This window comes from Sturnira hondurensis, unplaced genomic scaffold (assembly GCF_014824575.4).
Source record: "Sturnira hondurensis isolate 20B ecotype Veracruz unplaced genomic scaffold, ASM1482457v3 Scaffold0020787, whole genome shotgun sequence".
Classification (NCBI taxonomy): Eukaryota; Metazoa; Chordata; class Mammalia; order Chiroptera; family Phyllostomidae; genus Sturnira; species Sturnira hondurensis.
In genome coordinates, this window is record NW_028093418.1 from 4,282,714 (window position 1) to 4,303,066 (window position 20,353).

The 20,353-nt window shown below is 46.0% G+C and overlaps 2 protein-coding genes and 1 non-coding gene across 3 annotated transcripts in view; 2 read left to right on the top strand and 1 right to left on the bottom strand.

Moving 5' to 3' along the window:
* The window catches only part of LIMD1 (LIM domain containing 1), a 65,639-nt gene extending 55,118 nt beyond the window's left edge, over positions 1-10,521 (top strand). The window contains exon 11 of the transcript XR_005064214.1: positions 10,509-10,521. The gene's annotated coding sequence lies outside the window, so the exon portion shown is untranslated. The remainder of the gene's footprint in view (positions 1-10,508) is intronic.
* TRNAR-ACG (transfer RNA arginine (anticodon ACG)) lies at positions 238-310 on the bottom strand. Its single transcript has one exon. It is a non-coding gene; the product is annotated as a tRNA-Arg (tRNA).
* The window catches only part of SACM1L (SAC1 like phosphatidylinositide phosphatase), a 45,114-nt gene continuing 25,347 nt past the window's right edge, over positions 587-20,353 (top strand). Inside the window, exons 1-4 of the mRNA XM_037030605.1 lie at positions 587-742; positions 15,333-15,430; positions 18,210-18,284; positions 19,874-20,001. Coding sequence (XP_036886500.1) covers positions 693-742; positions 15,333-15,430; positions 18,210-18,284; positions 19,874-20,001 — 351 coding nt within the window. The 5' untranslated portion in view covers positions 587-692. The remainder of the gene's footprint in view (positions 743-15,332; positions 15,431-18,209; positions 18,285-19,873; positions 20,002-20,353) is intronic.

Here is a 20,353-nt window from a genome sequence, read left to right on the forward strand (position 1 = left end):
TTCCTAAGTACCCCATTTACAGAGATTCCTCAACTGGATCATTAATAGGGCGCTTTGATGTGCACATCACCTCGCACAACTCCGCGTTCCAAATACACCTTAAAAGATGACATTTTAGGCAAAGCAGCGTTAAAATTCAAGATGTTTAACCTTCACACTTTCGTTACTTTCGTTAACAATACTTCCTAAGAAAGCCGCGGAACATCAACCCCCGATAGGGCAAAAGAGTGTACGTAACGAGCCAGCCAGGAGTCGAACCTAGAATCTTCTGATCCGTAGTCAGACGCGTTATCCATTGCGCCACTGGCCCCGTACTAGCCGAGCCCTTGCTCGCAATGTAGATTACCCCTTACGCAGCTTCAACAGGCTCCCCGACACAACTAGTTCATTTCGGCCTCAACGTTTGCCTAAGGCTCCTAGAGCTCCTCCCTTCCCCGTAAACGCGCTCCGCCAATCCGCAGCGGCAACGTCATTGTGCTCCTCCCCACTGCGTCGAAGAGCGTCTCAGGCGTGCGGAGGAAGTTTGTCCTCGGCCGCATTCCGTTCGCTCGCCGGCCTGGAGGGGCGTGGAGAGGGGTGGGGCCAGGCTGGGTGCTGCGGCCGCCGCGCCAGGGTGACCGGTGGCGCCGTAGCCGAGGTGGCGGCGCGGGGCGGGGCAGGCGGAAAGAGGAGGGAAGAGGCGGTGGTGCAGGATGGCGGCGACGTGCAGGATGGCGGCGTCAACCTACGAGCGGCTGAATCTGTGAGTCCCGCCGCGGGGAGGCCGTTGAACGAAAGGGGAAGAGGGCACGGTGGCAGGTGTGGGCCGACGGCCCGGGGGAATGTTCCTCAGTCCCTGGGCGACGGGCCGATGTAGGAGTCCCTCGTACTCTGCCTTCCTCTCCCGGCTCGGCCTCCCCAAGGCCCTGCCCGAGTCTCCACAGGCCCGGGAGCGACAGTTTCGCCAGCTTTTCTACATCCTGATCGGCCTCCGCGCCCCTGGCGAGAGAGCGAAGCTGCAGGCTGGAGATACAGCCCTTCACGTTCCTCCCCCCTTGTTTTTTTCGTTTTGAGAGGTGGCAGCTAAATTTGACCTTATCGCTCAGCAGAGAAAGTTTCTTATTTAATGGACCCGTAGCACCACGTTGGAGACCACACATAAATCGGCAAGCCTTTGGGCATCGAAGCTTGCCTGACCAATGTTTAGGAAGCAGAAAAATGGGGGGAAAAGTAGGAAGAAGTAGTAAACTAAAGTCAATACTCCTACAGTCCCGAAAGGTTTACTTGCCTTTAAATATTACAGAGCTAAAGCGTAAAAGCAGGTTACGTCCAGGTTCATAGCCGGAGGCAAATGTGGAGAATTTTGTCATTGCAGATTGGCTTTTCGGTAAGGCCAAGTTCTTGAGGCTTTGAGGAATAGACTCGGGTTGATAGAATTGTAATTAGGTATTTGTAAGGTTTTGGTCTTGTCCTGGATCAATAAAAACAGGTATTTCCCTTAGCATTACCATCTGACCCCTACACTTTTGTTCATCTGTGAATAGCTTTGCCATCACTGTGTTTAATGCCTTAGCTCTAGACTGAGGATCCCGTGGCTGTAGTCTGAGAATGCCATTGGCTGCCGAAGCAGCTGTAACCCTTGAGGAGTTCATTCCTCCCTACAGAAGTTAAAATATCTTGCTACTTAGACACAGGTACCCTCTTTCCTTCCTTTGCAGGGCTGTGAAGAGAGTCTCGGCATGTGGTTTGGGCCCTTTCAGTGCTCCCCAGAACCTCAAGCTTGCTTAACTTTCTCGAAGGTTCACTTTAAAGTTAGGGTTGCAAAATTGGGAGTGAGGTCGTCTTGACATCAGATATTGTCTGGAAAAGATGAATGAAGATGACCCTTCCCGGAGCCCACTGCTTTTGCCTCTTCTGTTTAATGCAGTTCTTTTCGAAAGCTCCAGCTGCACACTTCCCTTGGCCAAGGGAAGGTTTTCCTGGCCAAGTTTCCTTGTTCTCTCCCAGTTCCCCTTCTCAAGGTGATCGATCGCCTTGTTGGTGAGTGAGGCCTTCAGTGCCTTTGACCAGGGTACTGGCCAGGCCACTGCTACCTGTGCTCTGCTGGCTAATTAGGTTATTGCCGTCTATCTGATAGTTACTAAAGGGTTTAATATGATCCTCCTCCAGGTCTCAGATGTGTTTAAGCGATACCGAGCCTTGGCTTGCTGCAGCTCAGAGTTAGGTTACGGAATGCAACTGAATTTTCCTGTGGGGAAGATTGAATGGGAGGAGAACTTGAGCTGCCAAAGAAACACTAAATTCACCAGTCCGGACCAAAAAAACAAAAACACTAAAAGCTCTGCCTCCATAAAAGAAAGGAAATTTGGCCCTTAAGTGATGAGGCTGATGCTTTTGTGTTGATTTTTGTGCGAAGTGGAAGCTATACATTTGGGAGAAAAGTAAATCTAGGGTTATGTGAAAGTCATTCTCTAATTTGTCAGCCCTTGTTTCCTTGACAAACAGTTCTGAGTGCTTGTGGAAAGGTAAAGATACAGTTTTTCTGCAACTTTGTTTCTCTTGACCAAGGAGTTTGAGAGGCGCTGTCTCCACGGTTACTCTTTCTGTTTGGCCCTTCCTGCTCTGAGGCGGTGAGTCGGGGTTTTTTAATGTGGCCTGATCTAAGGAGAGTTCTTTTTTAGACGCATGTGGAGGGGGGAGTAGTTTCCAACCTGCATTAGAATTAGGAGGACACAATAGCTGTTTTAAAAAATATGTCTCAAGATGTGTTTTAAGAAAGATGCATACAAGAGATAGTTTGATAATATTTTATTACAAATGCGTTACCTCTAGGTTTATTTAAATATTGAAGTGCTTGGGATTTTAAATAATTTGTTCTCCCTCATGCCATACCTTTTCTCCAGCCCATCTCAGTCCGCTATCAAGTTCACCTTCCTGATTGCTCTGGTTCAGCCTCTGCTCCCCTCCTTACAATCTCCAATTCCATTTTATAAATCTATAGGATTAAGTCCCCGTTTCTTAGCCATCTGTACTTTCATTCTCTTCACAGTCTGTGCCTTAACTTTATTTCCCAAACTGCCCAATGCTCCCCCCACCCCCTTTCTGCCAGACTTCGGGATTTCCTTTAGCTTCAGGCTTGGGCTTATTTTGAATGCCGTCTTCCTCTCTCCCCTCTTTACCTACTGATCGTATCCAGGATAGAGCTGGGAGACAGCAGGCTTTTTCAGTTAGAACAGACTTAGTTTCTGTTACCGACCTCGTTACGTGCTTTGTGTCCTGACCATGTTGCTTATCTCTCTAAAATGATTTTTCATCCATAAAATGAGGATGTTACCATTTCATAGGATTACTTTGAGGATTGGAAGAGAGCATATGTGACATAACCAGCGTCCCTAACAGACACTCACTTTCTGTTAAGCACCCCTCCCCCCCCAAGTCTTTTCCTTCCCTGAACTGTCAGTCCGCTGTCACAGGGACGAGACACTAAACGCCTGTATGGTGTGCACACTCTGCCTCCCAGAAGTGAATAACTGTGTCTACCACTTGGTGGACCAGAGGACTGAGAGGTACAGTGGTCAGTCCACAGCCTGTTGATGAAATCATTGTAACAACCCCAACTAGGGTGCAAACGTGTGGAACATAACAGAAGCACCTCAACTTTGATTTCTTCTCTGCTCCTCCTTAGTACCTAGTATAAAACTCTGTGCAGAGCAGACCCTCAGTGAATCACCTGAGTAAACAAAAGGAACTTTCCAGTGCTGCAAAATCGAACCGTCTGGAGTAGTTTGGAGTATAATCTTTTGACAGAGCAGCAGCCTCAGTCGTTTCAGGTACATATGGGTGCGTTTCCAGTGGCTCCGTGCAGCCATCAGTTGCTGTATGCCCTCCATCGTTGCTGGGGATGGGGAGTTGCCCGGGCCGGTCAGGTCACGTGGCCCAGCCACGGCAGAACTGGCCGTGGAGCTCGGCGGGCCCGTCCAGGGATCTTTCCATTGCCCTGCATGATTCAGATTACCTCTGTCTGTTATCAGATCGCTCTACCCTCGTCCGCAGACGCGTCTGGGATGGAAATGAGTCGCTTATCATTGAGAATAGTTGACACATTTATGTGGATTTTTAATTTAGGAAATAGAATTTTGATTTGTTTAGAACTTAAAATTCGTACTTTTGAAACATCCAGGCAGTTCTAAATAGCCTATTCTGTGACTCCTTTTTTCCTTAGAAGTCATCTGTGTATAGATGGATAATGCCGGACAGTGATACATTTGAAATTACAAAGTAATTGCAACAAATCCATTATTGGAAACATTCAAAGAATTTTTAAAAAAATATTTTACTTATTTATTTTTGGAGAGGGAGGAGAGAGCGGGAGAGACACCCATGTGTGAGAGGAACATTGATCGCCTGCCTCTCGCACACACCCAGCCTGGGACGTGGCCTGCAGCCCCGGCTGCAGCCCTGGCCGGGACTCACGCTGGTGACTTTTGGTCTGCAGGGCAACGTCCACTCCACTGAGCCACACCAGTCGGGCCTCAAAACATTAAAAAAAATCTTTTAAAAGGTCAACTGAAAGGGGTGCAATCCCTTAGAAAGTGAGTCAGGCTGCAGTTTGCCTCTGAAGAAACTCCATTTTCTCCCATAGGAAGTTGCCTTTCTTCTTAAAAGACTGTCATAGCTGCGAGGTCAGTCAGGGCAGGTATGATTCAACCCCGAGAACAGATGTGAACTAAGCTGCAGTGTGACGCAGACGTCTGTGGTCTGCTTAGTACAGTGAGCCTTCAGACTGTTCACAGGTTTTCTTTGAGGGAGGCTGGAGGGAAGCTAAGATTATCCCCCGAAGTTCAGGCACGGGTGGTAGGGAGTTTGTATCTAAGGCCTTGGTTGGGTTGGGCTTCTGGCGGGGCAGTCTAGGTCAGGGCCAGGCTGCATTAGAGATCACTTGCTGTGCTTGTTTTGGGTGCATGTTCCGGAGCCCCACATTAGGTCTTCTGAGGCCTGGCAACCTGCAGGTTCAACCGGCTGTCCTGCTGGTTCTTTGGCTCTCCGACAGGTGTTTTGGGGCTGGGCTGGCTGAGTGAGGGCCGGAGCATGCTGGCAGCAGAGCACCCTGCGGCGCGCCTGGGGCTCTGGAAGGGTTTGCCTTGTCTGAGAGCTTCGGCTGGGGCAGCATTTAGATCTGGTCTTACTGAGGAGACTGGTGTTTGGAGAGAATGGATTTTACGGTGGACAGAGAATGGGAAATAGATGGGACCTCCAGGAGGTGAAGATGGAATTGAAATGAATTGGCTTCCTAGAAATATCAGCTTGGGTTTGGGATTGGGCTGGGCTCCTGGGCTGCCTGGAAGGGACCTGGATCATAGGAGAGGTGCCCAAGAGTCACTCGGCGAGGGAGGCACTGCCAGGACCCAGAGGGAGGAAGGATGGGGGCGGGTGCTGGCAGCACCTTCTGGGTGTGGGTGTAGTAGGCTCACAGGACTCTTCTTCACTGTCGAGTTCTTGCTTTGTTCGTAGCCAGTCTAGTAAAATGTTATGCCCGTGTGTTTTCAACTAGAGATGTGGTAAATTCGACCATTAGGACTTTGATTTAATTCTTTATGTAAGATTTTTGGGGAAGTATGTTCTTGCTCCAGCTTTCTAACATGTCAATCACTGTGCTCCTATGCAAATAGTAATTTTGTTGTTGTTGGTTTAAATTGTGGTAAAATATACAAAGCATAAAGCCATTTTAAGTGTACACTTCAGTGGCATTAAGCACATTCACTCGTTCAGCCATCACCGCCATCCATGTCCAGGACTGTTCACCTTGCAGAGCCAAACCCTGGGCCCTTGTGACAGCTGCCCATGCTCCCCTCCCCCAGCCCCTGGCAGCGACCGTTCTGCTCTGTGTTGGTATGAATTTGACTCGCCTCGTACAAGTGGAAGCGTGAGGCACGTGCCCTGGTGACTGGTTTATCCCCCGTAGTGTGATGCATGTCCATGTTACAGCATGTGCCAGAATTTCCTGTGTAAGACTGAGTAATATTTTATTTGTATCCTGCGTTTTGTTTATTAGTTCATCTGTCAATGATTACTTAGTTTACCTCCGTCTTTTTGGCTATTGTAATACCGCTGTGAGCATGGTAGCATGCTGAGGCCTTGCTTTCAACTTCGAGTATGTGCTCAGAAGCGGAATTGCGGGTTGCGCGGTGGTTCTGTGTGTCGTCATCCGAGGAGCCACCACACTGTTTTCCCGTGGCAGGCGCTTCACTCTGTGTTCCCGCCAGCAGTGCGAGGTTCCCGTTTCTCCACGTGCTCACCAACATTTGGTGTTCTGTTCTGTTTTGATTTTTACGATAGCCATTCTAATGGGTGTGAGGTCGGCAAGTAATACTCTTGAGGTTACTTTTACTCATTGTGATTTGACAGGATTTTGAAGAGATCAGTTTCCTGAAATATATGTTACATGGGAGAAAAAGCATGTTCTCAGACACTGGCAAGTCACATTGCCAACACTGAAAGAAAATAAAATGACATCTGATGTTTATATTATAATTAGGTTGCTTTTTAAAAATTTAACAAGGATAATTTTTTAAAAGCACTCTTAAAAGCTATTGAATACCAGGGGGCTATAAGATGAAATGCATTTAGTTAAGTATAATAGTAAGAATTGCTTTTGTTGAATTTAATTTACAGTTTCCTGTGATTTTTCTCCCTTTTTTGACCCATACTTGGGCAGCAACCCGTAAAAGGAACATAGTCAACCAGATGAAAGTTGTCAATAGGAAGTAATTGTTATTTCAGTATAATGTTATTTTTACCTGTCTCCCAAATTATGTGCCATCCTAATAGAAGCCAGCGCTCTGTGTTGACACCGAATCCTGTCTTTCGAGAAAGAAGGTAGTGCTAACACCCGTTAGGGCCTCCCAGCCTCCCAGGTGGTTGTTGAGGGGACCAGTGTTCTTTCCGGGGCACAGCATTTCTTCGACCTTTAGAGATTTGTTATCAACAGCACAGGCAATGAGCAAGTCATGTTCTTGGAGGGGTTCTCCTTGTAATAACTCTGAAATCGATTTCGTAAAGTAAGTGATGCGGGAGAGCGTTACGGAAGTGAGAGACATCACAGCGACGGAGAGCTGTTCTTTTTGCGGTCTGGAGAGGATTTTTGCCTAGATTTATGGTTATCATTGAGTCTTTTGTCTTGGTTTCCATATATTTATTACACTGAGAACTCAGTGTGGCCTGTTGACGGGTTAATTTTGAAAAACTCCTGGCAAACTTGGCTTCATTTTGAAAGTGACTCATTGTAGACTTTCTAATCAGAGAAAACACGCTACTCCCTCCTTCTCCTGTTACTCATTACATTATAACATCAAATCCAATTAAAATTCCCGTCAAGATCTTTCCTTAGCTGGGAGAAAGAAAACCAGTTTTTAGAATCCTGTTGACTCCGTTACTGAGCCAAAGAAAACATCAGTTAAGGGCCATATGCGCAAACCAACTTCATGTAGGTCTTTGTTACAGTCCCTAGGAAAATCGGTTGGACCTTTTGCTGTCTTCTTGTGTGAAAATACCACGGGGAACGGATAAACTTTGTCTACAGACCAAGTAGCCCATTTGGTGAAGATTAAAGACAAAAATAATAAAACCGTACACGCCAGCAAGCATCAAACCACTGGATGTCTGTCTGCTCACCTGTTTCTGACAGTCAGTGCTGGAGAGTTAACGCTGGTTTCACTAGCTTTTGAAAGGAAACCTGGGAAGCATAGAACTTAGCGAACAAAACCTACCACATAAACAGATGTACTTCCGTCACGACGATGGCCGATTAAAGAGAGGTGGGAAGTGGAAGGAAAAAGGAGGAAGACAGCGAAGGGCCATGTCGGTGACTGTGAACTGGGATGGCACCTGCCGTTGGGACTGGTGGGGTTCTGAGTCGTTACCTGTTGCGACTCTTGTTAGCAGCGTTGATTAGCTGGCAGTCTCTGTTCCCATCGAGTGGTTTCCAGTGACATTGTCAACTAGCCTGGGGCAGCACCAGCAGCGTCTTCGCGAGAGGTGACATCCCTGGGAAGGCCCAGAGCCCTGGGACTGCAGCTCTCTGCCTTGATCCACACTTCTTTTTCTTTTCCTTTTCCTTTTTCTTATTTTAACACGTTGTAAAGCTTAGTGCTTATTTTAGTGTCATACATGTGTGTGGTTTAACAGTAGACACTACACGAAACTTATAATGTAAGAGAGCAGCACCCCGCACACCCCGCTGCCCGGAGACATCGCCGCCAACTTCTTAAGCGATTTCTTCGGGTATTTTACTCCATGTCTGTAAACGTGTTTACCACGCTCTCCTTTCCTCTCCTCCATGTGGTCACAGTAGGAGACTGGTTGTGGTTGTGTAGATAGGATTCGGATGAAGTCAGTAGGATATTTTAATTACATTACCTCATAAACTTTTTTTTCCTAGAGTTAAAAGTGGTTGATTCTTTACATTTACTTGGCTTTTTCAGTGTCTCTGTCACTGATTAATCCTCAGTTTCAGAATGAAACTCCTTTCAGACGTGTCAGGAACCTGGCAGTTCATGTCTGAGCCTGAGGTTACTGGCCTCTGGGAGCCTCTACCCTGCGCCCCCGGCCTGCCCACTCCCTGGGCGTGCAGCAGGGCCACTGTCCCCACGCCTGTCTGCACCGTCCTCGTGAGAATTTCTTTTGTGTCTCTCCTGTGTTGGGTTCCAAAGTCCAAGTCTTAATTTACTCCATTTTTGTGAAGAAAAAACCCCCCACTTTTCCTTCTTTCTAAGAAGGAGTGGAAGGGGTGTCTTTGAGATGTGGCTCATCTGAAAATGTTAGCGTTCTGTCGCCGCACGTGCTGGGTAGTGTGGTTATGGGTAGAATTCTGAGTTAGACATGATTACCCTTCAGATAGAACAGCCCAACCGGGTGGCTCTTGGGTACGTCAGTGCCTCTTTCTGTTGTTGTTTTTTCCTTCTCTTTGATCCCAGTTGTGCCGGGAGTTTTTATTGTTTCATTTAATCCTTAAGAAGATTGAGTAACATGCCCACCCCCAGAATCTCCTCTGTACCTTTGTTTTCTTTTTCTTTAAATATTTTATTGATTGTGCTATTACAGTTGTCTCATTTCCCCCCTTCACTCCCCTCCGCCCTGCACACCCCCTTCCGCCCACATTCCCCACCTTGAGTTCATGTCGGTGGGTCACACATATAAGTGCTTTGGCTTCTACATTTCCCATACTATTCTTACCCTCCCCCTGTCTATTTTCTACCTCCCATCTACGCTACTTATTCTCTGTACCTTTTCTCCTTTCTCCTCTTTCCCCTCCCACTCCTGTCGATAACCCTCCCTGTGATCTCCATTTCTGTGATTCTGTTCCTGTTCTAGTTGTTTGCTTAGTTTGTTTTTGTTTTTGTTTTAGGTGTGGTTGTTAATAATTGTGAGTTTGCTGTCATTTTGCCATACATGCTTTTTATCTTCTTTTTCTTAGATAAATCCCTTTAACATTTCCTATAATAGGGGCTTGGTGATGATGAACTCTTTGAACTTGACCTTATCTGAGAAGCACTTTATCTGCCTTTCCATTCTAAATGAAAGCCTTGCTGGATAGAGCAGTCTTGGATGTAGGTCCTTGCCTTTCATGACTTGGAATATTTCTGTCCAGCCTCTTCTTGCCTGTAAGGTCTCTTTTGAGAAATCATATGACAGTGTAATGGGAACTCCTTTGTATGTGACTGTCCCCTTATCTCTTGCTGCTTCTAGGAGTCTCTCCTTCATTTTAATCTTGGCTAATGTAATTATGATGTGCCTTGGTGTGTTCCTGCTTGGGTCCAACTTCTTTGGGACTCTCTGAGTTTCCTGGACTTCCTGGAAGTCTATTTCCTTTGCCAGACTGGGGAAGTTCTTTATTATTTGTTCAGATAAGTTTTCCACTTGTCGCTCTTCCTCTTCCCCTTCCCCTTCTGGTACCCCTATAATTCGGATGTTGGAACGTCTAAAGATGTCCAGGAGGTTCCTAAGCCTCTCCTCATTTTTTTGAATTCATGTTTCTTCCTTCTTTTCTGTTTGGTTGTTTCTTCCTTCTGGTCCACTCCATTGATTTGAGTCCCAGTTTTCTTCCCATCACTATTGGTTCCCTTTATTTTCCTTTATTTCACTTAGTGTAGCCTTCATTTTTTCATCTAATTTGTGACCAAATTCAACCAATCCTGTGAGCATCCTGACCACCAGTGTTTTGAACTGTGCATCTGATAGGTTGGCTATCTCTTCATCAATTAGTTGTATTTTTCTGGAGCTTTGATCTGTTCTTTTGTTTAGGCCATTTTTTGTCTTGTCGCACCCGTTACATAGTGAGGGGCGGAGCCTTAGGTGTTCACCAGGGTGGGCAACCCCGTCTTTGGGCTGTGACACTGTATGTGGGGGTGGGGTCAGAGAGGGAACAGTGGCGCTTGCTCCACTCTCTGTGGGATCTCAGTCCCTTCCACCGCTTCCCTTAAGCAAACTGGGCCCTTCTGGTGCTGATTCCCATGTGGGTGGGCCTGTCACAGGTGGGCACAGGTAACCAGGTTCTTGGTGATTAGCACAAAGAATTGAACCGAACACCTGGCCAAGAATATGGGAGCAGGCCAACTCCAAGCAGAGATTGACCTCATGGGCTGGAGGGACTCTATTCTTATAGAGCGGATCCTTCCTGGCTAGTTTTGGCGGCTTTTACTGTGACAAGTAGTTGTAAAGCTCCTGCACATGTGTCTCCCATGGTTTTCCCGGATTGGCCATCAGGGAGGGGGGTCCCACAATGTTACCTAGTTGACCCCCCCTTCTCCTGGGGTCCCCCATACTTCACCTTTCCCTTCGCCAGAGAATTATAGCTCTCCATGTTAGAGATTGGTGAAAAGGAAAGGAATTATTTATTCAAGTTTTACAGACTTAAGAGTAATGACTTAATGTTTTCATCAAAATCCCAGAGTCCCTTAAAACACCCACAAACACAGTCCTTCTTTTCCCCTTTGCCCAGTCCAAGGTACCGTATCTCAGGAAAAGAAATAGAAAGCTGCACAGTAGTTCTTTACTAAAGCTTCGTGGCGGTCCTCTGCCAAAGCTGCATGATGATTCTTCTCATGGCTGCAGGGGGGTGTCCCCCACTCTGGCCAAAGCGACATGGCTTTCTCTGCTAAAGCTACATGGTGAGTCTCTCACGTGGCTGCGGGAGTCCCCATTCTGGCTAAAAGCACAAGGTTCTCTCCTCAATGGCTGCCACGTCTGTGTTTAAATCCCTGGGCCCATCTTCCTCTGCAGCCCCATTTCCGACTCCTCCCACAATTGGCTACACCTGCCAGGACTCCCATATCCTCCCAGCTTTACTGGGCTGCCATAGTGGGTCTGGGCAGGGGTGGCGTGGAGCCGGTCATCTCCAAGCTCTCACGCAGGTGCTGTAGCAGGGGCTGGGAGTTGCCTCCCAGTTACATCTTGGATGGAAGTCTCTTGCATCCCCCTGGCTCAAAGCATGGCCACAATTATTTAACATATCTATGAAACCAGTTAAAGGTTATAGATATGTTAAATGACCATTCTAGAGGTTATCTGCGAAACTTGCTGTGCAAAACAACTCAGTGGCCCTGCTCCATGTATCCCATCCCCCCAGCTCAGACTTGTGAGGGTGAGGACATCCCGTATTTTTAATATTTCCTAGACACGCTGAGTTCTGGACCCCCATTACAAATCCTTCTTTTGGGGGCCCCCTGGCTGCACCCTCCTACAGGCCTGTGTACATTCTAGGACCCTGTGGGTCTCTCCAACGAACTCTGCTGTGAGGCTGGGAGTCTCTCCCAGAACCTCAACCCCCACAGGTGTTTTCAATCTGTGTTTTGAGGCTTTATTTCCCCACGCTGAGACCCTGGGTTGCGTGATCTGTCTTGCTCCCCAGTTTCACCTGGTTTATCTGCACATGCGTGTGTGGCCGCCTTGCTGCAAGTCCTTGCCGCCCCTCCTGCCGGTCTGGATGAGTGTCCTCTTTAACTCTTTGGTTGTCGGATTTCCATACAGTTCAATTTTCTGTCAGTTCTGGTGGTTTTTGTTGTTAAATTGTTGTTGTTCTTTTGGTTGTGCCAGGAGGTGCACAGTGCGTCTACCTACACCTCCATCTTGGCGGGAAGTCCCTTTGTGTCCTTTGTAGCATTTACCGCCATCTGAAATCTCCAAATTACGTCCTAGCGTGTTGACCCTCTTTCCCATTAGAATATAAGCTCTGTGATCCAGGGGCTTCGTACCACCGGTGCCTAGAACAAGGCCTGGCATGGGGTCGACACTCGTCACTTGACCTGCGTTACGTAGCCTATAATAGGAGAGTCAGGATTAGAACCTCTGTGTTTTTTACTGCAAGTCTTAAAGCCTTTTCATTGTATCGGGTTGGCCAAAAAGTTCATGTGGGTTTTTTGTAAGATGGGTCTAGTAGCACTTAGCTGTCTTTAACTTCATTTGAAACAATTTTGTTAGATTGTATTGTGACAGCTATCTTATCAGTGTACATTTTTTTAAAGATTTTTATTTATTTATTTTTAGAGGGGAAGGGAAGGAGAGAGGGAGAGAAATATTAAAGTATGATTGTGTCTGGTGTGTCCCCTGCTGGGAACTGGCCTGCAACCCAGGCATGTGCCCTGACTGGGAATCGAACCGAGATTGTGTGGTTCGCAGGCCCACACTCAATCCACTGAGCTACACCAGCCAGGGCTTATCAGTGTACATTTTTTAAAAACTTATCAAAATTGATGAATTTTTGTGTAGCCATTTTAATATTGGAGATGGAAGAAAATACACATTTTCAGTCTGTTATGCTTTATTATTTCAAGAAAGGCAGAAATGCAAAAAAAGAAAGATTTGTGAGGTGTGTGGAGAAGGTGTTGTGACTGATCAAACGTGTCAGAGGTGGTTTGCGAAGTTTCGTGCTGGGGATTTCTCGCTGGCCATGCTCCATGGCTGGGTGGAGCCGCTGAAGTTGATAGCGAATGAATCAAGACATTAATTGAGAACAGTCAGTGTTTCTATCCCATGGGAGAGAGCCGACATACTCAAAATATCTGAATCAATAAAGTTATTGGTGAAAATGAAAATGTCTTTCATTTCCGTGAAGAAATTAAACAGACTTTTTGGCCCACCCAGTAACTACCACTGGTGCGGTCCTGTTACGGTTTGGCAGTCTTCGGTTCCAGCTAAATATAGTCGTAGTTCGGAGGTAGTAACCGTCCCCTATGAACCGGGGCTACGTGTGTTTGCTGATTGACTGTGACGGTGGGTGGCTGCTCGGGCGCTGCTGGGGCTAGAACAAGTCATTGGTAGTTCACCAAATGCCAGAGCAGCATTGGTAATGGACCGCTTCTTATCAGTGTTGCAGTCATTTAAAAATAAGGTAACAGAGGAGATCGTCTGTTACTCTTTTGAACACTATGAAAAGTTTTCCTGGTCTCCTGGTGTGTCAGTCAGAGGAGGTGGAACAGGACGCTCCGTGGTAGCGGCCACCCTGATATAAAACCACTGCAGGTGTCTAAGCCCTGGAGGGCGCAGTGGATCGGGTCCTGCCGCAGGGGCACTTGGTGGCACCGAAGGGATGGGGGTGAGGGGTGGCGGGGGGCCTCTGAAGAGCAAGGCTTAGCAGAATGCCACCTGAATTAGAGACGGTGGTTTTTTCAAAAGCTTATAAAGAAGCCTTGTTTCAGGTCTGCTTTAGAAAAATTTTTTTCTACTTTGTATTTGGTTTTTATTTATCATATGCCTTCTAGTCTCCAGTGCATAGGTAATGATTGTAGTTCCCCCTCTTTTTTCCTGACTGCACACGTTAAACAACTTCGATATCATCCAACCATTCTACTTGTCGGTAGTCACCCAGGAGAAATGAAAGCGCATGTCTGCCTTCGTACTTCTGCAGGAATGTCCGTAAAACCTTTGCTGGTAGTACCCACACTAGAAACAGCCGTGTCCGTCAGCGGGTGGGTGGGTAAACAGGTGTGATTGGCCCAGAGAAGACTATTCTGCAGTGAAAAGGAGTGAACTGTTGCATTTAGTTTGGACTGAGGACTGTGAGAGGTGTTGTCTTTATTGCATTTTGCTTGATTTGTGTTTAAATGGATTTTCATTCCCTTGGCAAACCCTCTCCCCAAACGGAGGAAACTGGCCTAATCTTAAGGAGTTAGTTACAGGCGAACCGTGAAAGGATGTGAGTTGTATTTGGATGACTAGGGTTGATCATCCTCCGAGGATTTAGGACCCCCCCCCCCCATGAGGTTTGTCCTGCCCCAGGACTTGCTGCTGTGACACCGAGCAGCTCACACTGTGTGGTTTGTGTGAGATTTGGTGGACAAAGGAGTGGAATCGAGGGAGTAGAATTAAAAAAGAAAAGAAAACCCCCTCAGATTGGCTGCTGCGCAGACGAGTTTTCCAAGGTGGTTTAAGACCAGCTCAGAGTAGTTTCTAGGGTGCGGGGGCCTGGCTTCCTCCCTGCCGCGGGGTTAGCTCCTGGAGGGTTGGATTTCCCCATTCCCCCCTTAGTGGTCTGCATTTCAGGCCGTTGTTCCTGTTCGTCCTCCGTGTGTCCTGGGACTGTCCCTGACGATGCTTAAACTGCTCGCCTGCGTTACTAGGTTGCCTCCTGAGGACCGACAGGTATTTCTGTTGGGCTCCGGTTACAAAGCTGCGTATGTTTTGCGTTACTGTCCCAAGCCTGGCTTTACCCCCTTCGGTTTTATTTTTCATTTTTGCAGAATCAGGTGTTTTTTTATTCTCATTTTTTTAAGTGGCATTTGAACTAACCAACCAAACAAAAATACCTGAATGTTAAAGTAGTTTATTAAATAATTTCCTGAAAATGTGTTATTAAAAATGTGTTTCTTAGTACTTTTAGCTAATACTTAGACCTTGCTTACAGTTTGTCAGTTGTTGTTCTATGAATGCTTATCAAAGAGTAGCTCATTTTATCCTCACAACAGTACTGCTTGATGAGTCTGGACCACCCTTACTTATAGATAGCGGAACTGAGAAACAGAGTCACACAGCGCAGGCGGTCTGGTCCCACAGGCTGGGCAGCCAACTACTGTGTTTCCTGCCTTCTGTGCCACAGGGAATATAGTAAATTAGAATTTGTCATGATTTGCTTGTGTAAGAAGTCAAATTGGCGGTATTACAGCAAAGTGACATTTGTCAGCGTTAGATATACAAGTGAAAACAGCAGCCCTGCACCCAGGAGGACGCGTTCCAGTCTCGTGTACTCCGAAGCCAGGGAATGACGTCAGGTTTAAACCCAGCCGATGTTGTTGTGATAAGTAGTTGTTTAGAAATCTGTGTTTCATTTGGTTTATTTACTTACAGTCTTACATTTCTCTTAGGCATATCACACCTGAAAAATTCTACGTGGAAGCCTGTGACGACGGAGCAGATGACGTGCTCATCATCGACCGCGTGTCCACAGAGGTCACCCTCTCAGGTATCTCACAGGCAGGTCCTGGGGGGCCCGGGCGAGACCCCACCCCTGTGCTGTGGCCGTTATGTCAGCTGGGCGTGTCAGGGTGTGCACCTCTGAGGGTCTTACAAACCGTGATTCTTCCCCTCCTTTGGTTTTTACGGTTCCTCCTTTTTATGGAAAGGAAAAATGATCTCGACAATTTTACTATCTGTAAGGACTCAGAAACAATGATTTCTTTTTTCTTTTTTTTTAAGATTTTATTTATTTATCTTCAGAGGGGAAGGGAAGGAGAGAGGGAGAGAAACATCAATGTATGGTTGCCTCTGGTATTTCCCCTGCTGGGAACTGGCCTGCAACCCAGGCATGTACCCTGACTGGGAATCGAACCATGATCCTTTGGTTCGCAGGCCCGTGCTCAATCCACTGAGCTACGCCAGCCAGGGCTGATTTCTTATTTGTTAGCATTAAGTGCATGGAATTCTAATGGCTGCTTTTGTTTTTAAAAATATTCATGACTGTGAGAGTGATTTAATGAATAAAAAATAACATAAACATCATTTGCCTAAAACAAGTTTTTAAGCTTTATCTGTCTGTCTTACCCATCTTTCCTGTTGTATTTCCGCTTTGTTTCTCTGGGGTTTAAAAACAATTTTTTAGTTGTGTAGAACATAGGTTTCTGACTAATGTGAAATAATTTTGGTGACAAATTAATGTACCATGTGATATTATGTTTAGAATTCCCTATTTCATTTGTTTAAAAATTCACCCTTAGAATTGTTTTTTTTCTTTTTTTAAAAAGATTTTGTTAATTTACTTTTATAGAGAGGTGAAGGGAAACATCGATGTGCAAGAAATACCTCTATTGGTTGCCTCTTGCACTACCCCCACTGGGGACCTGGTCTGCAACCCAGGTGTGTGCTCTGACTGGGAATTGAACCAACAACCTTTCGGTTTACAGGCCTGTGCTCAGTCCACTGAGCTCTACAGTATTTGAGTAACCATATAGAAGGCATTCAGTAAACGATAGATAGCCTTTGGATAAAGTGAAATATGAAAATACTTGGCACAGGACAATAAAGTATAAGAAAGGTATGGCTGTACATTTCAGTTTCCTGGTTACGTGGTTTTTTGGTAAGGACCACATACATAGTTTTTACTTGACCAAATGGAATCAGAGAGCTCTGTCTTAGTTTTATAGTTTGCCATTGCCATTGCCATTGCCATTGCCATTGCCCCATACAATAGATGACTGGTTTTAACCAATGGCCGTGCCCTTCTCGTGATGTTTAATTACATTGCTTTCTTATACAATGTGTTGATATGACTGAGTTAGTGTCTTATGAAAGCTATTCAGTATGGATGCATTTTCCATTTATTTCTGACTTTTCAGTGGCATTGAATTTGTGGGTAGAGGCTGCAGACCCCACTCGAGTGGGGAAAGCTAACAGGCATGAGCAGGGTGGACATAAAGATGATGACACCACCCACTCTGCCATAGACATGGGAAGAGGTGCTTCGACCGGACGCCAGCGTGACCGCTCACAGTTTCTCTACCTGCTGGACGTGCAGGCTGTCGCGAGAGAGGGGTCTTTTCCTTCCAAGAGAAGCTAACCTAGTTTCTTAGAAGTTGCCAGTTTTATTGCCACTCCACTCCAGTTAACGCAGCTTACAGCTCTCTCTATTTAAAAATTTATCAGACGATCCCTGTACACTGAGGATTTTCTCCCAGCTCTTCGTCGCGCTGGTGCTCCCCTTTTCCATGCTAGTTAGTTGTGGCACGGCGTTGCTAAGTAAATTGAGTTACTGAGTGGAACGGAAGCGAGTTTTAGTCCTTGTTCAGAATTACTTCAGAATAATAGGACTGCCTTTAAGAAAAGGAACTTGGGTTTACCGCAGTGTTTCAGAATGGGTTCCAACATGGCGATTCAGCTGTGACTGAAAGAAAAAGTATAGAGCCATGTAAGTTTGGGAAACCATGAGTGGATGGGGACAGCTTGGTTTTCCTTTGGGCCCCAGAGCCTTTCCTCTCCGACTGTGCGTCTGACTGTCTCTGGGCCGGGGAGGAGCGGTAACGGGGTGGGCGGGTGAAGCTTATTTGATGGGGCATTGTTCCCTAAACTGGGGTGCTACAAAATGTGTTCCGTGAAACACGTTGGCTGAAAGTTTTAACGATTATGAAACAAACCTTGTAATCTAAGATTAATAGATCACTGGTAATTCATTAATAAGGGCGTGACTGGTCAAGTCGCAGCTTGTGGTGGGGCCTCCCCGCGTGCCTGTGTAAATCACTGTCCGACCCGCAGAGGAGGCTCCCCCTTCCCCTGGCTCCCTGGGCCCGCACCTCCCATGTCCGCAGACGTGGGCAGGCAAGTCCTGTTTGCGTTCTGTCTGTTGTGTGTCGAAATTAGAATCGTGTCCAACCCTCCTTCCATTCACTTTCTTTTAAATTTTATTTTATTATTCATGTTTTTGATTTTTTTGCTTACTTTCTAGTTCTCTTAAAGGGATAAAGCCTTACTTTGTGGCAAGAGGTTGAATAAATTTAGTTGAAAATTGACATTAGAAATTACCCACAATTTAACTGATAATGCTGAAGGATGTTACTTCTGACACCATATTCTGGGCAGGCAGAGACTTTTGTGTCCAGCGTGGACGTCTGTATTTCAGATTCTGCCAGCATGCAGGAAGATTGCTTTCTGAGAACAAGTCATCCGTGTCGGTTTCATTTAACTGTTGAAATCAAACTAAATTTCCTGTTCTGCTGGTGACTGTGTTCTGTGATTTTGTCTTCCTTTTAAAGTCAAGAAAGATATTCCTCCTTCCGCTGTCACGAGGCCGATATTTGGGATCCTGGGCACAATCCACCTGGTGGCAGGTAAGGCACCGATCAGCTTGGATGGACAGGGGAGGTAGTTAAATTGACACAATGAGTGTGGGGGATGAATGGATACTTCTGATGTCATGCCTTACGCAAGAAACTGTAGACTAGTATTTGCCATTAATTTCTAAAAGTAACAGACACCAAATGGTTAAATTTTTCAACCTGAGAGTCTATTAAAAAAGAAGTGTGTCTCTGGTTTTATTTCAACTAGAGTTGATATCCCTAGTCAACTAAACACTTCATAAATTCTAAGATATTTAAATAAAAATTTTAATACACTTAAGGACCAGAGTGTTCTACTTCAACTCCATCTGAGTGGAATAAGACATAGTGTGTGTCAGAGAATATTACCTAGTTCTGGGTTGCTAGGAAAATGATTTTGTTTATCTAAATTTCATTTCATTGAACTGAAAAAACTCCTGTTGTGTCAGGCACTGTGCTGGACACTAGGTTATAAAGGAGGCAAGTCCCATTTGTCGGCAGGTTACAGTCAGGGAGAGGCGCTTAGCAGTCAGTTACTGCAGTACAGCATGACGAGTTCTAGGAGAGAGACTCACCTGGGAACACTTCCAGGAGGGCACCTGTGGGAGAGCCTTGCACAGCAGAGCGTAAGGATTAGTTAGTGGGAAAGGCTCACCATGTTTTATTTGTAGGGGGTCAGGGAGACGGTCAGAATCAGGGTTGGTGCGTGCGTGGTGCTGTGCAGGCTTCTTTTTGTGCAGATGCCCCAGACTTAGGGTGGGTCACCTCCCAGTAATCCTGTCATTGCTGAAAGTGTCCAGTCGAAAATGCATGTAACACACTCAACCTACCGAGCACCGTGGCTCAGCCCCTCCCACCTCCCACGTGCTCAGGCACCCACGGTAGCCCCCAGCCGAGCAGAACCTCTGACCTGTGAATACTCTGCAGACTCTATCATTCACCCTTGTGTTCGCCTTGTGTCCAGCATCACGGGAGGGCATCCTGCCGCCTGTGGCCAGCCCTGAAAAGATCCACGTTCAAAGTGTGGTTGCTCCTGAATGTGTACCGCTTTGGCGCCACAGTATAGTGGAAGAATCCTAAGTCAGACCATCACAAGCCGAGGACCACCTGTAATGCTGCACTAACCACTTAGTTACACTACTGCCCAGCACATTTCTCTGCCACTGTGCTGATAGGATGCCAGGAAGGACATAGGAATAGTGTGAATGGGCCGTTGTCCTGCGGTGGTCAGATCTCACGACCTGTGGTGCCTTAAGCTGCGCACTAGGAAATGTAGCAGAAGCCTGTCTGCCGTGGCGGTGACATGGGCAGAGAGCGAAGCGTCTCTGTCCTGCCTTTGATCTACTAAGATGACTGTTTAGCTGTGAAAAGCTTTTGCTGTACCTTGTGGGAAAAAAAATGTAAACCTCCAATAGGAATTTCTAGAAATAATATACTGGCCTTTCTATTCATACATTATATGATGGCTTTTAAAACCACAGGCCTTTTATTATGTAGCATGATACAGTCTTACCTTCGGAGCTTAAACAACAAGGACTGTCACTTTGTCGTTAGAGTTGCCTTATTTATGTTTGTCTGAGTTTTGCTTTGCTTTTTTGCAGGAAATTACCTGATTGTCATTACCAAAAAGATAAAAATAGGTGAATTTTTCAATCATGTAATCTGGAAAGCAACAGATTTTGATATTCTTTCTTATAAGAAGACAATGTTGCACTTAACTGATATTCAGGTAAGAAATGGAAGCCCTTGCTAATTGCAGAACCCAAAGCAGTACCATGGAGGTGGGATGCAAAGAGCGTTTGATGGATTTTTAAACCTAATTATTTAAGCAACCCGTAGAGCAAGGTCACTTTACAGACCTTCATGCCCAGGCATCAGATGCATTTTAAAAATTCTTCATATATTTTCTTTCTCTTGCTCTGTCTTTTTTTAAAAAAAAAAAGAAAACTTGTTCTAAAATTATGAAATTTCATATGGAAAGAAAAGAACAAACAAAAAACTCGTATGTTCTCAACACCTGGATTTAACTTCATATCCTTTTTGTAAAGAAATAAAATGTTAAGTACCTTTGAAGTTCCACT